The following is a 19,633-nucleotide window of genomic DNA, read 5'->3' on the forward strand; positions in this document are numbered from 1 at the left end:
GGAATGCAGACAAACAGCAAACAATGAAAGAAGGGAGAGGGGGTGGGGGGAACAGGAGCACAGTATTCAGAAACCATGGGTATATGGGGGGCTTGTTTACTTGTTCCCACGCTGGCAAAAAAAAAAAAAAAAAAAAAAAAAAAAAACGTAGGCGTCAAGGACATATGGTGTCAGATTGCCCCAATTTAAAAAGGTTTTGTAAAAGGGTGTTTGGGGATCAGGACTCAAATTGTAGGTCCCCTTCTTGCAAGTCTATGCAAGGACCCATAGCCTGATGCAATGGATAGACCCTAAGTCTTTGGGTCAAAAAAAACAGAGGGGTATGAAAAATTCCCTCAAACAGGACATCTCCTGCAAAAGGGATCCCACGGGACAAGGCAGGTCCTTCTCCTGGTAAGGTCGGGAGCCTTGCGTGGCGTCTTTCGCAGGACAGCCTGAAAACTGAATGAGACCCTGGGCCTCTAAAGACAATGACTTAGATGAAGCCAATCTTAGCCTGGTGCAGAACAGGTGCAGGGAAAAGGGTGTTTTCCTTACACGTGGCCCCAGGCCAGTGGGACAAACAACCATCTCAGTGGGACCTCCAGATGAAAAGTTTCTGCACCCCAATACACTTCTCCCAAACACTCTGCAAGAACGGCATGTGCTCGTAACAGCTGAGCCATCTCTGCTGCCCCAGATACTATCCATAGCAGTGATTGGGACTTTAGAGAGTTCATTCAATTCTGTTTTCCTGTAGAGAAAATTAAGGCTCACAAGGGTAGACGAATCCTGAACAACATATCAAGTACCTGACAGAGCCATGACTAGAACCCACCAGCCCTCCAGGCCTTGTCCCCAAATGTCCCCATCCACTCCTGAATCTGAGATGCCCTCCCGTATTTATATGCAGGAGCTTAAGTACTTTGAAAAAGACTGTTAGGCCACACGTCTTCCACCACAAGACAGAAGTATTGGTGGCAGATTGCTATTTGCAGGTTCTATAGAGAACGCCCATTGCTCTTGGCCAGGGCAAGAACAGGAGACAGATGAAGACAGGTCGTTTCTGGAGGATGCTGGTGACTGAGGAAGTTAGACAAGACAGCCAACTGTGACTGTCCGATACAGATTAGCACAGGGGACTTGGAGGCAATAGGGCCATTTTAGGGAAACCTGAAAGGATGAAACCTAATTTGGTTAAGAAAAAAATGGAGAGGGCAGGAGAGATGGCTCAGAGGTTAAGAGCACTGCCTGCTCTTCCAAAGGTCCTGAGTTCAATTCCCAGCAACCACATGGTGGCTCACAGCCATCTGTAATGGGGTCTGGTGCCCTCTTCTGGCCTGCAGGCATACACACAGACAGAATATTGTATACATAATAAATAAATATTTAAAGAAAAAAGAAAAAATGGAAACCGCTGTGAAAACGCGAGTAGCCAAGGTACGGACTGTTCAAGTGGAAAGTGAAAACTGCCTTGTTCCTCTCCTGCGCCTGGTAGAAGTGGCCATGTCACCTCCTGGTCTTTGGCCTGCTGGCCTCGCCCACATTCTTGGTTGCTAGAGGAGACTGTGTTTTTCTTCTTGGCTCTTAGGCTCTGCTATTGACTGCCTTTACCTGGGAATTTTAGACTCTTTGTCTGTTTCGCTACAGGATTTCTCTGTGAACCCTGCTGTCCTGGAACTCACTCTGTAGATCAGGCTGGCCTTGAACTCAGAGACTGGCCTACCTCTGCCTCCCAAATTCTGGGATTAAAGGCGTGTGCCACCACTGCCCTGTGGCAGCTTATTTTCTGTCCACCAATACTTGCTATATTTTCCTATGTCATCCTAATTTACCTAGGACATCAGGTGAGGTAGCAGGGACCCTTGTCCACTGAGCCATTCACCCCCCCCATCACTAATGTAAGATGGACAGTGATGCTAATAATATGAGCAAATACTATCTCTTGATGACACCCTGTGTGTGGCATGCAGGAAAGCTGGTGGAAGACTTTTTTCCTTGAGAGGTCTTGTTATATAGCCCTGACTACCTTGAGATCATGGCACTCCAGCCCCAGCTTTCTAATTATAGGCCCAGGTTCTGTTCTTTCTCCCACATATAAAACACAGAGAGCAGGAACTGCTTTGGGAGGAACAGAGAGGTCAAGTCTCACATTTATCCTGGGCCCTCCCTCTGTAGTGGCCCTGGCTGTATCTGAACTGAGATCTTTTCTACTTCGTATGCCCTGGGAGCTGTCCAAGAGCAGGGATCCACTCCGACTGCTGCTGTGGTTTCCTGTCCACTACCCGGAGCCGTTCCCACCACTGCCCTGCCAAGCAAGAGAGTTAGTTCATTAGGTAGGGCTGGCCATAAGTCTAGAGTGAACCCAGGAAAAGCCTGCCGTGCCCACTCCCTCCCCAGCATGACTACAGGCTGCTCTGCCCTGACTGGCAGCCTGCATTAAGCATTCTGCTCATCATCTCAGGGATGATGGAATCCTAACCTTTACAGAGACACCGTACTCTGTCACAAGCATTGCTCTTTTTAAAAGAGATTAATTCACTTGCCGCATTTTGTCCATTGGTGAAAATCACAGGGGAGAGCAAGGGTGGCTTTCTCTGATCTCAGAGGCCCTTTCAGCCACTCTCAGCAGGCAGTCATTGCCCTACCCCACCCCAGCTGGCTCAGGACTTTGAAATGAGTGCCTGCTGGGCATTCTCTATTGAAACCACAAAATGAAATAGGGAGATCTGGTTTGTGAGGTCCTAACTTTGGGGGCTGCTCTAGGCGGGGGTGGGGTGGGTAGTGGAGACTCGGTGTCCTCCCCACTCCTGCTTCAGTGCTGCAAGAGAAAAAGTCTGTGGTTAGGTTTGTTGTGGTACTAGTGAGGTTAGTTGTCTGAGTTTACTGGGTACATCACTTTTTACAGAGACCCACAGTATAGTATGTCTCTCAATCGTGACAGTCACCTTGCATGAGGGGTTAGCATTGTCTCCTTACAGCAGGTGAGCGCAGAGCCTGAATCTAGAGCCAGGACCCTTGCTCTCTCCCATCACACCCTGGCCCACACCCTGGCCCCAAGAGCACAAAGACTGATGCTCAGTCAAGAGCTGGGCTCACGAAGAACACCACGGGTCACTCTCCTGGGACTGAGGGGGTTTGCAAAGCCCTGCTCTGGTATACGTCCTCACCGTCCTCGGTGAAGCTCAGTGAGAGGCTGTGACTGCTTAGGGTGTTAAGATAGTAGGTAACAGAGCTTAGAGCTAGACTAGATGAAGGGCTTCTGACAGCACTGTATTGCTTTGTTATTGTTGAGACAAAGTATATCTCAGGCTGGTCTTGAACTTGCAGTAATTCTGCTGCTTCAGTCTCCCAATGAGAGGTATGTACTACCATGCTGGACTGGCCTTATATTGTTTCACTAAAATGATAGCAAGTCAAAAGGACACCCCCTCTGCCAAGAGTTTCTTCTAAAAACTAACCAAAACCTTCACAGAAAAGACAGTTCCATATTTATAAGTATTTTAAAATTGTTCATCACAAGTTAATATATCCTTTGCACCCCTTAGACCTATAATCCCAGCATGCAGGAAACTGAGATAGGAGGTTCATGAGTCAAGGCCAGCCTGGGCTGCTTAGCAAGTTCAAGGCTGGCATAGGCAGCATTCTAAACCTTGTTTCCAAAAGAACAAACAAAAACAAAGAAGCCTTATGGTGATATTTCATTTGTATTTTAATAAACAAAGCTTGCCTGAAGTTCAGAGGGTAAAACAGCCACACTGATCAGCCTTACAGACCAGGCAGTGCTGACACACACATTTAATCCCAGTAGCCATACTAGTTTGCCACAGAAACTAAACGGTAGTGGTGCACGCCTTTAATCCCAGCATTAGAGAAGAATATAAGATGGGACAAGACAGTTCTCATACACAATCTCGTTCTGAGATTCTGGAGGCAGGATCATCATCTTGAGCTGAGGTAGAGGTAAGAGCCAGTGGCTGGCTGTTTTGCTTTTCTGATCTTCAGATTGACCCCAATATGTTGTCTCTGGGTTATTAATCATGCTACAAAGCCTAGTATTGCCAAGTGTTGCAAGAAGAGGCATGCCCAGAGGACCCCTGTCCTGCTGGTATGAAGATCTATAGAGCAGTCATTATCCTGAAGGATGCTGGCAATTTATTCACATCACACACATGCATGCCTTATGACCCAGATTCCCAAGGCAATGGTCACATAGGTTCCAGGAAACATGGGAGAGGATGTTCTTTGAGCATTGTTTTTGATGGCTACCTGAGTGTGGGTATCCCTGGGAGAGGGTAGAGAAGAATGTGATGAATTATTCTGGTCCCCTGTCCTTTCATGGCCATGGATGTTAAAGAACCTAAGAACCCTAGGTATACATTATTTGTGTGTGTTGGAAAAAAAATCTTGTTTTGCACAAAACATGTGGTGTCATTGAAACATTTGGCGCTGAAGCTTAAAGTGTAGATGAAGTTCTCATCCTCACTGTGATTGTGAAGGAAGCTTCAGTCCAGATAGGATGGAAAATCGGGATAGGATGAAGAAGAAAATTTTGTGCCCTTTGCTTGTATGGACATCTTTCTAGTGGATAGACCGTGGGGGGTGGGGGGAGGGACTTGAACTCGTGGAGAACCTCCTGCCTAGGCCTGAGGATTACCACCTGCCTGGCTGAATTGAATTCTTGATTTTAATCTTCCTTTAGTGGCACCTCGGTCTTTGATTTCCTGAGTTGTCCTAGAGCAGACCCCCACGTCTTCTTACCCACATCTAGAGTCTGCTATAGGACCATGCCATTGGTTGGCTGAAATAGTTTAGTCTTTGCCTTCTGTGTTCTGTGAAGAGGGGTGCTGTGTGGAGGTGGGCCGATGAGACGAGATGAGGAGAGACCGTCTGTGGGTAATGGAGAGAGTCTATACCAGCCTGCTGGATGACCTTTCACAAGTCATTTTCCCTCCTGTTTCCTCTTCCATTACAAGAGTTTACTGTCTGCTCCTTCAGCTTGTGAAGAGTCAATAAATTTAGGAATAAGAAGTTCCAAGAGGGCAGGCTACGTAAGGCATGGCTTTGTTCGTCTGTCTCTGTTTGCCCTCTGTTATAGGGGTCAGGACCCAGAGCTCAGATTTATAACGATGTACTTTAGAACTTGGATTTGTTGGTTTACTTGACATTTAAGGGACTCCTATATGCTAAGCATCTGACTTGTAGATCCCAATAGGTCTGCATGGACTGTAATAGGAACTTAACTTAGCATTTCTGAAATTCTTTCCATCTTTCTTTGGGTTGAAGGATTTGCATTTTCCAGATAGCCATGATAAAATTAATAGAGTTGAGGAATGTTAGGTCTTCCGGGTGTGGGCACCAGGTTTGTATCACCTGACCTGGAGGCAAGATTTCAACATAGCAAAGGGGCTGAGAGGCTCTTGGGCCAAGGAAGTAGGTAGGGGTGTCATGGTATCACTATTAAGATAGAGAAGGCAGAATCTTTTTCAAAAGGCTTGGGAAAATGACAGTATGCAACTGGGAATGAGAGGGGCAAGGGATGACCCTGTTGAGGGGAGTGATCCGAGCTGGAATTGGGGTTAGAACTCAAAGGATTTGTGTCCAGATTCATGCTCCTGCATATTTGTGTTTGTTTATCTGCTCTCTTGAGTTAGTGTTCTCACTGTGTTGTCCAGGCTGCTTTTCACTAACTGTATATCCTAGGTTTTTTTTCTGATTGTTTCCACTCCTGTCCATGCACTGAAAATATTCTTCTGTGTTTTGTCAGGCTGTTGTCAGAAGGTGCAGATGTCAACACAAGGCACAAACTTGGCTGGACAGCACTGATGGTGGCAGCCATCAGCCGAAATGACAGGTAAGAATCTCCTTCCATCCAGGGCTGCCTAAGCCAGTTCTCTTGGGACTGTGTCCTTGGCTGCTCGGCCACCTTTGCTGCCCCTGCTGTCTTCTGCAGTCCAAAGTGCTGCGTAGTGGATGTGGAGAACCACATGTGGTTTCAGATCACAGCAGTACCAGTCACTGATGTTGTCATAGCAGCCACATTTTTTTTTTTTTTTTTTTTTTTTTTTGGTTTTTCGAGACAGGGCTTCCCTGTAGTTTCTAGAGCCTGTCCTGGAACTAGCTCTTGTAGACCAGGCTGGCCTCGAACTCAGAGATCCGCCTGCCTCTGCCTCCCGAGTGCTGGGATTAAAGGCGTGCGCCACCACCGCCCGGCTAGCAGCCACATTTTTAAGAGCAGATTTTAAATGGTTCCACGTGTGTGAGTTTTCACCATATTGAGAAGCTGTCTGTTACTGCCCTTATTAAGGGCTCTCCTAGTGAATTTTTCTTTGGAGGGTCTGGAAACTTCCATCTGTTCCTTCTGTTGGTGGCTGTGATGTTTTCTACCTACTTTCCCCTCACTCAGCATTATAGCCATCATGTAAAGAAAAAGTAAGGACTGGAGAGCTAGCTCGGTCACTAAAGTGCACGAGGGCCTGAGTGTGGATTCCTAGGACCATGTGTGAGCCAAGTGCACCAGTGGCTGAGCACTAGGGAGACTGCAAGGACAGAGACAAGTGAATCTCAGGGACTCTTTGGTCAGCCACTCTGAGTCAGAGTTCCAGGTTTGATGAGATGAAAACCCTGCCTTAAAAAGTCAAGTGGATTAGGCTAGGCTAGGCATGGTGGCACACCACTCAGGAGGCAGTAACTGGTGGATCTCTGAATTTGAGGCTAGCCTGGTCTACATAACTCGTTCCAGGCCAGCCAGGGCTACATGAGACCCTGTCTCAAAACTTGAATAAACAAATAAACCAATGGACCTAACATCTGCCTCTAGTCTACACGCACATGGACATGTGCACATGCACAGGCACGTGTGCATGCACGCACAAAACACAGCAGACGTAGCATAGGTAACCACTTGGAGCTTCTTTTTTTGTTTGTTTGTTTTTCAAGACAGGATTTCTCTGAATAGCCCTGACTCTTCTGCAACTCGCTCTGTAGACCAGGCTGGCCTCAAACTCAGAGATCTGCCTGTCTCTGCCTCCCGAGTGCTGGAATTAAAGGCGTGCTCCACCATGCCTGGCCTTATTTGTATTTCATAGCCACTCCACAAAATTTGTATTGTTGTATTCATTTTGCAGTTGAGATAACTGAAGCCCAGAGAGGAAAAGTGTTTTCTCTGAAGTTCTGTAGGCAGGCTAAACCGGCACGCACAGTGTGCATCTTATTCCATATCAGTCCTCCAGCCCAGCTTTCTGGTTTCTGCCCCTGGGTCTCCAGAATTCTAGTGGGATGAAGTGTACACTCATCTAGCTCTCACTGTATGAAAGAAATTGTGCAACAGAAACAACAGAATGTTTTTAGATTTTTTTCACCCAGTGCTGGGGATTGAACCTAGGGTGGCAGGCATGTGCAGCAGGCGCCTTCCCATTGAGACATGCCAGCTTTTGAAGGGACACTTTCAGAGAGCAGCTACTAAATTAATTGTTGGAGGCACCGCTTTTGTTTTTTTTGTTTTTTGTTTTTTTGTTTTTCGAGACAGGGTTTCTCTGCAACTTTTTTAGAGCCTGGCCTGGAACTAGCTCTTGTAGACCAGGCTGGCCTCGAACTCACAGAGATCCGCCTGCCTCTGCCTCCCAAGTGCTGGGATTAAAGGCGTGTGCCACCACCGCCCGGCTGGAGGCACCGCTTTTAATTCTCCTGTCAAGCAGGTCTTTAAAGCTCTTATTGCTCGTTCTGACCACTTTGGAAGAATCTGAAACATGGAGAAAAACCACAAAACTGGGATTTTCGAATTTTAGGCATTGATCTGCTTCAGATCACCTGGAGATCTTTCTTTAAAGACATGGATATGAGCTGGTGGTGTGGCTCAGTGGTGGAGTGCTTGCCTGGTCCTGGATTTGATTTCTAGCATCACAGAACAAAACTAAAAGGAAACTATATAGACTTTGTTTTTGAGAGAATCCAGTTGTGATTCTGTGTTTCTTAAGTGTTTCTCCCCATGAGAAGGTATTTATACAAACATTCAGTAAATATGTGCTAGTCTTTGAATTACCAAACCGTGGGGAGTGGGACTGGAGAGATAGCTGAGCGGTTAAGAGAACTGTCTGCTCTGCCAGAGGACCCAGGTTCAATTCCGAGCAGCCACATAGCAGCTCACAACTGTCTGTAACTCCAGTTCCAGGGTATTTGGCACCCTCATAGAAATATGTAGACAAAATACCAGTGTACATAAAATAAAAATAATCTTTAAAAAAAAGTGGGGAGCTTATAATTTAATGTAGAGGAGTACAAGTAAAGAAAATAGAAGGACAGCTGGTGATTTGGGTGCAGGATCTGCAAGGTGTGAGGTGAATAGATGGAGGGATCTGTCTGGAAGCAGAATCCATGACTCACTGTTTCTTTTTTTGTTTGTTTTGTTTTAGTTTAATTTTTTAAATATTTATTGAGCTCTACATTTTTCTCTGCTCCCCTCCCTGCTGCTTCCCTCCCTACTTCAATCTTCCCCCAAGGTCCCCATGCTCCCAATTTACTCAGGAGATCTTGTCTTTTTCTACTTTCTACTTCAAATGTAGATTAGATCTATGTGAGTCTCTCTTAATGTCCACATTGTTGTCTAAGTTCTCTGGGATTGTGGTTTGTGGGCTGGCTTTCTTTGCTTTATGTTTAAAAACCACTTATAAGTGAGTACATGTGATAATTGTCTTTCTGTGTCTGGGTTACCTCACTCAAAATAATGTTTTCTAGCTCCATCCATTTTCCTGCAAAATTCAAGATGTCATTTTTTTCTGCTGTGTAAATTTTTTTTCTCCATTATGTAAATGTACCACATTTTCCTTATCCATTCTTCAGTCAAGGGGCATTTAGATTGTTTCCAGGTTCTGGCTATGACAAACAAAGCTGCTATGACTATAGATGAGCACATGTCCTTGTGGCACGATTGAGCATCCTTTGGATATATACCCCAAAGTGGTATTACTGGGTCTTGAGGAAGGTTGTTTCCTAATTTTCTGAGAAATCACCACACTGACATCTAAAGGGGTTGTACCAGCTTGCATTCCCACCGGTAATGCAGAAGTGTTCTCTTTTCCCCACAACCTCTCAGCATAAGTTGTCATCAGTGTTTTTGATCTTGGCCATTGTTTCTTTCAGGTGTAAGATGGAATCTCAGAGTTGTTTTGATTTGCATTTCTCTGATGACTAAGGATGTTGAACATTTCCTTTCAGCCATTTTAGATTCCTCTGTTGAGGGTTCTGTTTAGGTCTGTACTCCATATTTTTTTATTGGATTATGTGATCTTTTGGTGTCTAATTTCTTGAGTTCTTTGTATATTTTGGAGATCCGACCTCTGTCTGGTGTGAGGTTAGTGAAGATCTTTTCCCATTCTGTTGGCTGTCATTTTGTCTTGTTGACCGTGTCCTTTGCTTTACAGAAGCTTTTCAGTTTCAGGAGGTCCCATTTATTGTTTCTCTCAGTATCTGTGCTGCTGGAGTTATATTTAGGAAGCTGTTCCCTGTGCCAATGCATACAAGTGTACTTCCCACTTTCTCTTCTATAAGGTTCAGTGTGGCTGGCTTTATGTTGAGGTCTTTGATCCATTTGGACTTGAGTTTTGTGCATGGTGATAGATATGGGTGTATTTTCATTCTTCTACATGTTGATATCCAGTTATGCCCGCACCACTTGTTAAATATGCTTTCTTTTTTCCATTTGATATTTTTTGCTTCTTTGTCAAAAATCAGGTGTTCGAAGATATGTGGATTGATATCCGGGTCTTCTTTTCGGTTCCATTGGTCCTCCTGTCTGTTCTTATGCCACTGTTTCTTATAAGTTTAAAAAAAAGGTGTCTGCTTCAGGTTATGAATGGGAAGTTGTTACTCTCTGGTGACCAAGGACACATGTCATCTCTGTGTGCACAAGCACACATTATCACACACATTATTTTCCACCATTGATTCTACCTATTCCCACCTTCCCATTGTCTTGCCGAGTTTGCAGGTTTTTCCATGTGGGGAAGAACCAGTGGTGGGGAAGCAGACGGTGTTTCTTCTGTGTGTGGTATTTTCAGAGTTGAGCACTCTTCTTAAGAACACTCTTAATTAGTGACCAGATTGCTGGAGAATGTGCTTTTGGGGACACTGCTCTCTGAGTTTAATGGGGTTGGTTTAACTGATTACTCTATCCTTCTCCAGGGCAGCAACAATTCAGTGATGCCTGCTGAGCAAAATGAGTGTTGGCTTTTACCTACTTGGCTTCTAAGATTATTACTAGTTGGCTTGGGTGTTTTTGTTTTTTTGTATTATCTTTATAAGTGTGTGTGTGTGTGTGTGTGTGTGTGTGTGTGTGTGTGTGTGTGTATTTGTTCTACATTGGGCTTAGCCCTGACCTATCCCTTTTGTTTTTTAAACTAATGCTTGAAATTGAACCTATAGTCTTCTTTTGGGATGGAGGTATGGGTTGAGATGCAGTCTCATGTAGCCCAGACTGACTGAACTCCTGATCCTCCTACCTCAACCTTCTGAGTGTTGGGATTTAGTCATGTGCCACCATGCCCAGCCTAATCACTGGCATTTTGTTTTTTAAATATGGGTGGGTGAGACAGTTCTATACAAGCATGTGCATTGCATGCAGGTGCACTCATTAATATATATACTTGCAGACACTAGAAGTCAGTGTTGAGCCGGGTGGTGATGACACATGCTTTTAATCCCAGCACTTGGGAGGCAGAAGACAGGTGGATTTCTGAGTTTGTGGACAGCCTGGTCTATACAGTGAGTTCCAGGACAGCCAGGGCTTCACAGAGAAACCGTGTCTCAGAAAACAAAAAACAAAAAAGTTGGTGTTGGGTATCTTTCTATATCACTGTCCATTGTATTTTTTGAGATGTAGCCTCTCACTGATGCCCTCTTGAGAAAGAGACCTGGTTAGTTGTCCTCATCAATTTAGACCATGAAACCCAATATGGACAAGTTCAACAGAACCACCAGGAATGGGCTGTCCATGCATACTTCAGCATTGCCAGGGCATAAACTTCATTCAATTTCATTCGGTCTCTTATTGAACTTGCTGATTTGACTGCCTGACTGGCTAACAAGCCCCTGGACTCACCTGCCTCAGCTTCCTCCAGCACTGGAGTTATAGATATGGTCCCATACCCAGCTTTTACAGGGGTACCCAGATCCCCACTCGGGCCTCATGCCTGCACAGAAAGCACTGTTTACCCCCTGAGCCATTCAGCACAATCACTGGGTTCTTAAACATCCATTCCGTGCCCTCCTCTTCTTTCCATTATCCAAGTGGGACAACTTTTTATTGAAAGTAGCATTTGTCTGGTTAGGTTTATTTATTAATATCACAAAAGTTTGGGGTCCCTACTTTTTGCTGGGTACTTGAAATAACATCAGCGATAAACAGTTCTCTGTCATATACAATTCTTTTTACGAAAGTATGAAGGGAAAGCAGAGAGGCACCGCCCCTTCATTCAAGGCTGACAGCAGAGGACTTCTGCTTCCTTTAGATGTTTGCAGCCTGTGGACCCAAAGAGAGCCAGTTCACCCTCAGGCATCAGCTTAACATGTTAAGTCCATGGGGATCTAGAACATAATCTCCTCAAATCTTTAAGGAGCTTAACTGCTCACCAGTTGGGATTTCTGAATGCATTTATTTTATTTAGTTTTGAATAGTAAATGCAATGTCATCACTGTAAATTTTATAAGTATGCACAGAAGCTTAATTTAAGATTTACTCCTTTATTTATAAAAAGGTTTTGAAGTGACTTAATTAAATACAATATATATCAAAGACTTAAAAACTGGATCAAGATCAAAATAATATTTTTAAAAGGAAAGATAATTGTATCAGGATATTGAACCAGAGGTTTTCTTTTCTAAAAGCAGGTTGTTTGTGTAAAAATAATATTGAGGAAAACGTGGCATCTCTCGAACTCCTATCTAGAGATTAGTTCTTGAGTCATACTTAACGTCAGTGGGAGTTTGCTGTGTAACTGTAAATCGGGTAACTAATGAAACCAGATAGCAATCCCGAGTTTTGGTTCTGGAGAGAGACACTTTGGAGTTTAAAGAACTTTGAACTTTTTTCCTATCGTTTCATCCATCTGGCCAGCTTCAAACCATCATGTGTCAGGTGCTGATGTGCTGAGCTACGTGAAGATACAGAGCGTAAGCAATCACAAACTTTGTCCTACAAAACGTGACTTGAGAGTGGGAAAATGGTCTGGTCAGTAAGTCTGGCTGCCTAAGAAGACCTACATGAAAAGCTGAGCAGGACAGTGTACCCAGCTGCCTGGAATCCCAGCCTTGGTAAGGTAAAACTGGGCAGGTCCCTGGGGCTTGCTGGCCTACCCTAGTGAGCTCCAGGGTCAGTGAGATCCTCTTTCAAAAATAAGACAGAGCATTGAAGAAGACATTCAGCATCAGCTTCTAGCTTCCACACACATGTGCCCATGTATACATAGCACACACACGCACGCACACAAAGTTTGGCTGCTGATGATTGAGGACTTGAGTAACATAATGGCCGTGGTCCTCAATGACCAAAGACTTCCTGACATTCTCCTAGGACCATCCCTTGGTCAGTACCAGCAACAGCGTGGGCAGAGTGTTAACAGTACAGTCATCGGTTTTTGAGCCCTTGATGAGCCTCCTGCCACAAGGCACTTGTTTAGCCTGAGTCCGGGGGCCCCATTCTGTGTTGCCCTCTGACCCAGCAAAACTAAAGGCCAAGCCACATGGTCCTGGGATGATCACTTCGACTTAGAATAGCCTTCACCAGCTAGTGCAAATATATGGAGCTTTCAGTGAAATTCAATTAGTCTTTCTTTAAGAAGGAAAAGAAATCCAATTTTACCAAACACAGACAGACGGTGGACAGCACTTTGATGTTACAACCTCTCAGTGATGCTTTACTTAGTCACAAGTTCATAAGCAAGAAGGCTTAATTACTTGGGAAAACACAGGATTAAAGCTAGGCACAATGTCCGAGTATCCACTGTTGAGCAACTTGATTTGAACCTGTGCACCCAGTTCGTGTGTGGTGGGAACTTTGATGTGTGTGATGACAAGCTGAAAGTCATGACCTGCGTGGAGAAGCTCCTTCAGATGGCAGTTGCAGGCTATGTAGGCGGGGAGGCAGGGTCTGCCGGGCCTGTTTGCTCAACTTTGATGTCCAAGCAGGCACAGGCTCCACTATTTGCTCTTTCACTGGAGGATGGATTGGGAGCCTCCCACCTTTCCCAGTGGACAATGGCCACTGATGGAGTGTGACGACTGTTGACCATTCCAGAAGCCTGGCGAACCAGAACAGGGCTTTGGAAAGTACAGAACTAGGAGTGGGGAGCGGGGGTGAGAGGGCTGTTTTTAAGACAGTCATTTCTCCAGATGTAGCTTTCCTTAAAGGTGGTTGGGAGCATCCAGTGGAGATAAAAATCGTCTTCTATTAGCAGACACCAAGTAGCTTGATCTTAAGATCCAACAGGCCAATGATATATGCAAATTGGAAGTTTAAGTCTTTTTTGTTCCCTTCATCAGAGTACATGTGCAAAGAGAAGCAGTATGTTTTTTAAAAAAAATGGCATGGATTAGATCATTTTAGTTTCTGATTCTCAAAAAACAAGCAAGCTGTGAGAGCATCAGATGATAGGGAGCAGTATTAGAATATATAAAGAACTTTTACAGATCAATTAAGACAAGCAACTAAATTTTTAAAAGTGGACAAAAGACATGAGATGTACTTAAATAAGGGATAGATGGAAAATGTGCACATGAAAAGACACAGCGTTGGTCATTAGGGAAATGGAAATTAAAATTATAATGATATACTAACAGTACTAAGTCCAGGCAAGGGTGCAAAAAGAATTACCATGCATTGCTTCTAGGACATAAAATGATACAACCACATCAGAAAACACTTGAGCAGATTTCTTAACAAAAGGAAAGCAAACGTGCCACGTAGCACAGAAATAACAGCTCCTAGAGAAATAAGGTATTTGTTCTAGAGAAATATGATTTGGATGCAGATATCTGTAGCTGCTTAATTTGTAAAACAACCAAAGTCACTCAAGTGTCCATCAAGTAGCAAATCGACAAATTGTGGTACATTCATTTAATTGGATAATACTCCATAGTTTAGGTGCCGGGTCAGGAAAGCTGGAGATATGGTTTAGTGTTTAAGAGTTCATCTTGCTCTTACAGAGGACCTGACTTCATTCAGTCCCCATCATCCCCATCAGGCAGCTCACAGATACTGTAACACCAGCTCCAACCCTCTCCTGGACTCCACATGCAACTGCATGTACCCACCTCCCACATCACATAACTCAAAATAAATCTTTTGTTGTTGTTGTTGTTGTTGTTTAGGGTCTCATTATATAGCCCAGGTTGGCTTCAAACAAGATGTTTTTCCTACTTCATTTGAAGGTGTGCACCACCATCCCTGGCAATAAACCTAAGTCTTTTTTTTATTTTTGAAGACAAGGTGGTTAGGGAGACAGTTCTGTCAGTGAGAGCCTTTGCTTATGCAAATGAGGACCTGAGCGCTAATCCCAAGTACCCACATTAAAAAACAAAAACTGGACATGTGTGAGTATCCGTGTAACCTCAGTATTGAAGAGCTGGAGACAGGCGATTCCTGGAGCTCACTCAGCCTCACTGAAATGCCACTTTCAAGTACTGGAGAGACTCCAGGAGAGTGCGACAAAGGGTGACACCCAAGTGCTCCTCCACTTTCTGCGTGCGCAGCCACAAGTTTGTCCACCTGCACACACAGGGAGAACAGGAGCTACTCAGTATATGCAACACAAAAGATTTCTTCAAAAGCCACCTGTTGTAAAATTCCATTTATGCCATATTTCTGGAAAAGGTAGTTAGTGTTCTAGAGACAGAAATCAGATGAGTAGTTGGGTTTGAAAGTGCAAAGGGTTTTTGTTTTATTTGTTTGTTTGTTTTGTAGTTTTTTAAAGGTTTTTCAAGACAGGGTTTTTCTTTGTAGCTTTGGAGCCTGTCCTGGAACTCACTCTGTAGACCAGGCTGGCCTCTAACTCAGAGATCCACCTGCCTCTATTTCCCTAGTGCTGGGATTAAAGGCATGCGCCACCACTGCCCAGCTAAAGAACTTAGGATGGTAAAAATATTCAGTATTTCTATATCTTTTTGTTGGTTGGTTGCTTTTTCTGTGTGTAACCCTTTGCTGTCCTGGAATTTACTCTGTAGACCAGACTGGCTTCAAACTCAGAGATTCGCCTGCCTCTGCCTCTGCCTCTGTTTCCCAAATGCTGAGATTAAAGGCAAGCACCACCACCACCTGGTTTATATTCTATATCTTAATGATTGTGGTGATTATATGTGGTTACCTACGTCATTATTAAAATTCATTAAGTCATACATTTTGAATAGTTGTCCTAGGCTACAAATGAGATTAAGACCAATCTGATTATATCTACGTTGACCCTGTCTCAAATATATATATATATATATATATATATATATATATATATAAATCTTTTAAAAGGTATATTTAGAATGATACTTCAAAAGCATAAAATGAATGATGCTTCAGTAAACTTGACTTAGAAAAGATTTGGATGTGGTGGTTCACATCTGCATTCCCAGCATTTAAAAGGCTGAGGCAGAAGGATTCCCACAAGTTGGAATCCAGTCTGGGCTGTATAATGAATGAATTTCAGACCAGCCTGGGCTAGAGTGAAACCCAGCCTTTAAAAAGCAAAATATAGCATAGGCACACCTATAATCCTAGCACTCAGGAGGCAGAGCAAGATCATGCAGTAAGCGCAAGGCCATCTGGGGCTATAGATTGAGGTTCTGTCTCAAAAAAACAAAACAACTAGTCAAATAGTGAGATAGAAAAATAAAAACTGTCACCTCTCTCCAATATTCATTATTAGCTGTACTGAGAACTCGTGTGTGGTGTTGTAGCTGGTTACCTGGAGTTCTGATCTTTCTGTTGCTGGTATCCACGATAGAAGACTATGTTCTGATGGTCGGTAGAGAATGGAGATCAGTGATATCATGAAGTTTTGCTGCTGATGAATCATGAGAGTCACCTTTGTCCCAGTATACATTGGGTTTACATATGCTCACAGGTATATGACTCTTCATTCCAATGAGGAGAAAGTCTGAACAATTGGGTGGGGGTGAGACCCCTAAATAATGAGGCTGTTACTAGGATTCTGAGGAGAACTCTGGTGTAAACATCCAGATGTGAGTCTTTTGGGGCCTGCCTGTGTCAGCAAGCTCCTGCCTCAGAGAAGGTGAGAATCCTAGGGAGAGCGGAGACCCAGAAAAACTGTTTGAAATTCTGCGTGAGAGTCTCCCTCCTCCTACTGCCTTTGCCCACCCCACCCCCAAGTGCACTCATCAGCATCGGAAAGACTGGTTCCCGGCACTGCCTGCCCTGCTTGGCTGGCGTCCCTGAGGAACTGAGCTAATGAGTAGATAACACGCATTTGCCAAGGCCTTCCTGGATGTGGTACCTGGGCTTTGTTAATTTTCAGATGCTGCCATCCTTGGCTGGCGACCATTTAATTCTCTTTCAGAGCAGTCATTTATTTTTAGCATTTGCTTATTTTTCCTCCGCCTCACTCAGGGAAGGGGACCATTAAGTCCTGCCTCTAAGAAACCAGCAGTCCCGCCAGGGTGCTGTTCCATAGGGGAGGCTCTTTAGGCCTCTCCCTTGTGCACTCAGAGGCTCCACAGGTGGTCTCGGTGCCAGCAAGCTGGTGCTGCCCTTGCTGGACTCTGGCAGTCTCCCTGGCAGCCTCCTCTACTGCTGCTTAGATCCAAGGGCGAGCAGGCAAGGCATCCCTGCCCCTAGACTTTGGCAGGATCTAGGACTGGAGAGTGCTAAGGGAAGACTCAGGTTTCTAGTGCCGAGGTGGAGCACCATGCATAAAGCAGCTTGGGGAGGAAGGGCTTATCTGGCTTACACTTCCACATCTTACTCCACCATTGAAGGAAGTGAGGGCAGGATCTCAAACAGGGCAGAAACCTGAAGGCAGAAGCTGTTACAGACGCCATGGGGGTGCTGCTTACTGGCTTGATGACTCTGGCTTGCTCTGCCTGCTTTCTTATAGAACCCAGGACCATCAGTCCAGGGATGGCACCACCCACAATGTACTGGACCTTCCCCCATCAATCACTAATTAAGAAAATGCCCTACAACCATATCTTACAGAGGCATTTTGAGGGTCTCTTCTGTCAGATAAAGTTAGTCAAGTTCACTAAAAACTGTGTGTGTCAAGTTAAAATAATTATTCAGCACAGGTATATCTAGTCTTCCTCTCGGGATATCTATGAATGCGGCCCAAGACATTTGAAGATGACAGCTCATATCTCAGTGTCGCAAGTTGGACATCCCTGGCTAGTATGTAAACAGTTGTGGGCTCTGGACTCAGGTACCTGGGTTTGAACTCAAACTCTGCCTCTTACTCACTAGGTGCTTGGCAAGTTATTTGACTTCTCTGTGATTATTTTCCTGGCTGTAAAATAGGATAATAAGCATGTCTACCTCAGCCTGTGAGGTTAAATGTAGAAATAGACATAAAGTGTTTAGAACAGTGACCTGCTGTAAAGTAAGCTGTGCTGGGTTTAAGTGCCTCCATTATTATTTCTGGCTTCCCCAGAAGGGCCTTCAGGTAAACCTACCTTAGATGTGGTGGCAATAGTACCTGCCTCGTCTATAGCTCTTAGGTGACTAAGAACCAGTAGGGCTCTGGTTTCTCTTTACACCCCTTTCCCTCTAAAGTGGGGCCTATCCAGGGGAGCCTTGAGTAAAGTTCCTTCTACGTAGTTGGCTCTCGTCTCAGGTGGCCGGCCCTCTGCCCAATTAGGGCAGTGCCCAGTATTTCCCAGCAAGGAAGGGTGGGTAAGGGTACTAGCCAAGTGCCTGGAATGCCAGTGCCATGCCCCCAGAAAAGTATTCAGGGCTTGATGATTCTCCACTGTTGCTGCTGTGGCTGATTATCTCTGAGAAACAAAGAATCATTTCTAATCCCATTTGGAGTCGCTGTTCATGATAATCCTGTTTCGTAGTAATGATATTCCATTGCAGCATACTCCGTTTCTAGTTTGGCAGATGCATCCCTCGACCTCAGGCAACCCAAGACACTGCTCAATGGAAAACTGTGCCAACTCATTTGCCTAACATGACAATATCAACCCCTCCCCACCCCACTTCAATTCTATATTCTATTCTGGAGTTGTATGTTCAGTGCTCTTTCTTCTGGAGAGTGTCAGTTGGGGCAGGGTGGCTTCCAGTGCCATCTGGTTCAGCTGCTGGGGAAAGGCTGTTCGTTTTTGATATGGTCCAGACCCATTCCTCTTCTTTGAGACATCTCCCAGTGCATCTGTGCCTTAAGCTACTTATCTGAATAGGACTCATGGGCTGGAGGGGCAGGATAGAGTTAGATAAGGCCAGTGTGTCCAGGTTCCAGCAGTGTGACAGCTACATGAGTAAAATATGGTGTGGGAAACAATATGTTTACTCTAATAAATAGTGAATGACCTGGTTAGTTGTTTATCTATGAATGGACGTAAGACTATAGAGCCAGAGTCAAGTGATGAGCCATGGGGCTATGTTCTGTTCATCACTACATCACTGATTTCATTGAGGCCAATCAAACAGGCAGATTAAATGATATACAAAGGTGTATTGATAGGCTAGATGAAAGAACATTATCTCAATGGCTTATAGCAATGATTAAATTCATGCTGGTAAAAATTAATGGAGACAAGGGTATAGGTCAGGGTTATAATGTTTGTATGTCATGCATAAAGCCTTGGATTTAGTCCTCAACACTGCAGAAAGAATTCATATAGGTGTGCATGTGTGTGCGTGAACGTATGTGTGTGTGTGTGCGCGTGCGCGCGTGTGCATGCGTGCATGAGTGTGTATGTGGAGGCTAGAGGTCAACATTGGGTGTCTTCTTCTGTGGCTATAAACCTTGTTGGTTTTTCTTTGTTGGGGATGTGGGTTCAAGGCAGGATTTCTCTGTGTTACATACAGTTCTAGCTGTCCTGTAGACCAGGGTGGCCTCAAAATCACAGAGATCAGCCCGCCTCTGTCTCCTGAGGGCTGGGATTAAAGGCATGCACCACCGCCACCTGGTAAACCTTGTTTTTTGAGACACAGTCTTTCACTGAACCTGAGCTCACCATGTGGCTGTATGGGCTGGCCAGTAAGCACCAGCGACTGCCTTTTCCTGCCCCTCCTCTAGTGCTAGCAGTCCAGGCGCATGCGCCTCACTGGACAGCTTTGTATGAGTGCTGAGGCTTGACCTCGAGCCCTAGGTTTGTACAGCAGGCACACTTCGCTGACTGGCTGGGCCATCTCCCTAGCCCAAGAATTTTTTTTAAAGATTTATTTTTATGTGTTAGGTATTTTGTCTGCATGTATACCTAGTGCCCACAGAGGCAAGAGGGTGTCAGATCTGGAAATAGAGTTGTTTGAAAGTGAATAACCCTCATAAGCTCGTGTTTGAATAGTTGGTTCTCCATTGGTGGAACTATTTGAGAAAAATTAGGAGGTGTGGGCTTGGGAGAAGCATATTCCTGGGGGCAGGCTTTGAGTCCATTGTGCCTCCCTGCCCCCTGCTTTTGGTTTGGAGATGTGAGGCCAGCTGTTCCTGCTGCTGTG

General features: G+C 44.7%; 1 protein-coding gene across 1 annotated transcript in view; it reads left to right on the top strand.

The window, feature by feature from the left end:
- Window positions 1–19,633, top strand: part of Clpb (caseinolytic mitochondrial matrix peptidase chaperone subunit B) — a 126,986-nt gene that overhangs the window by 24,002 nt on the left and 83,351 nt on the right. The window contains exon 3 of the mRNA XM_038328074.2: window positions 5,747–5,833. Within this exon, the coding sequence (XP_038184002.1) occupies window positions 5,747–5,833 (87 nt within the window). The remainder of the gene's footprint in view (window positions 1–5,746; window positions 5,834–19,633) is intronic.

The sequence above is a fragment of the Arvicola amphibius genome, chromosome 1 (assembly GCF_903992535.2).
Source record: "Arvicola amphibius chromosome 1, mArvAmp1.2, whole genome shotgun sequence".
Taxonomy (NCBI): Eukaryota; Metazoa; Chordata; class Mammalia; order Rodentia; family Cricetidae; genus Arvicola; species Arvicola amphibius.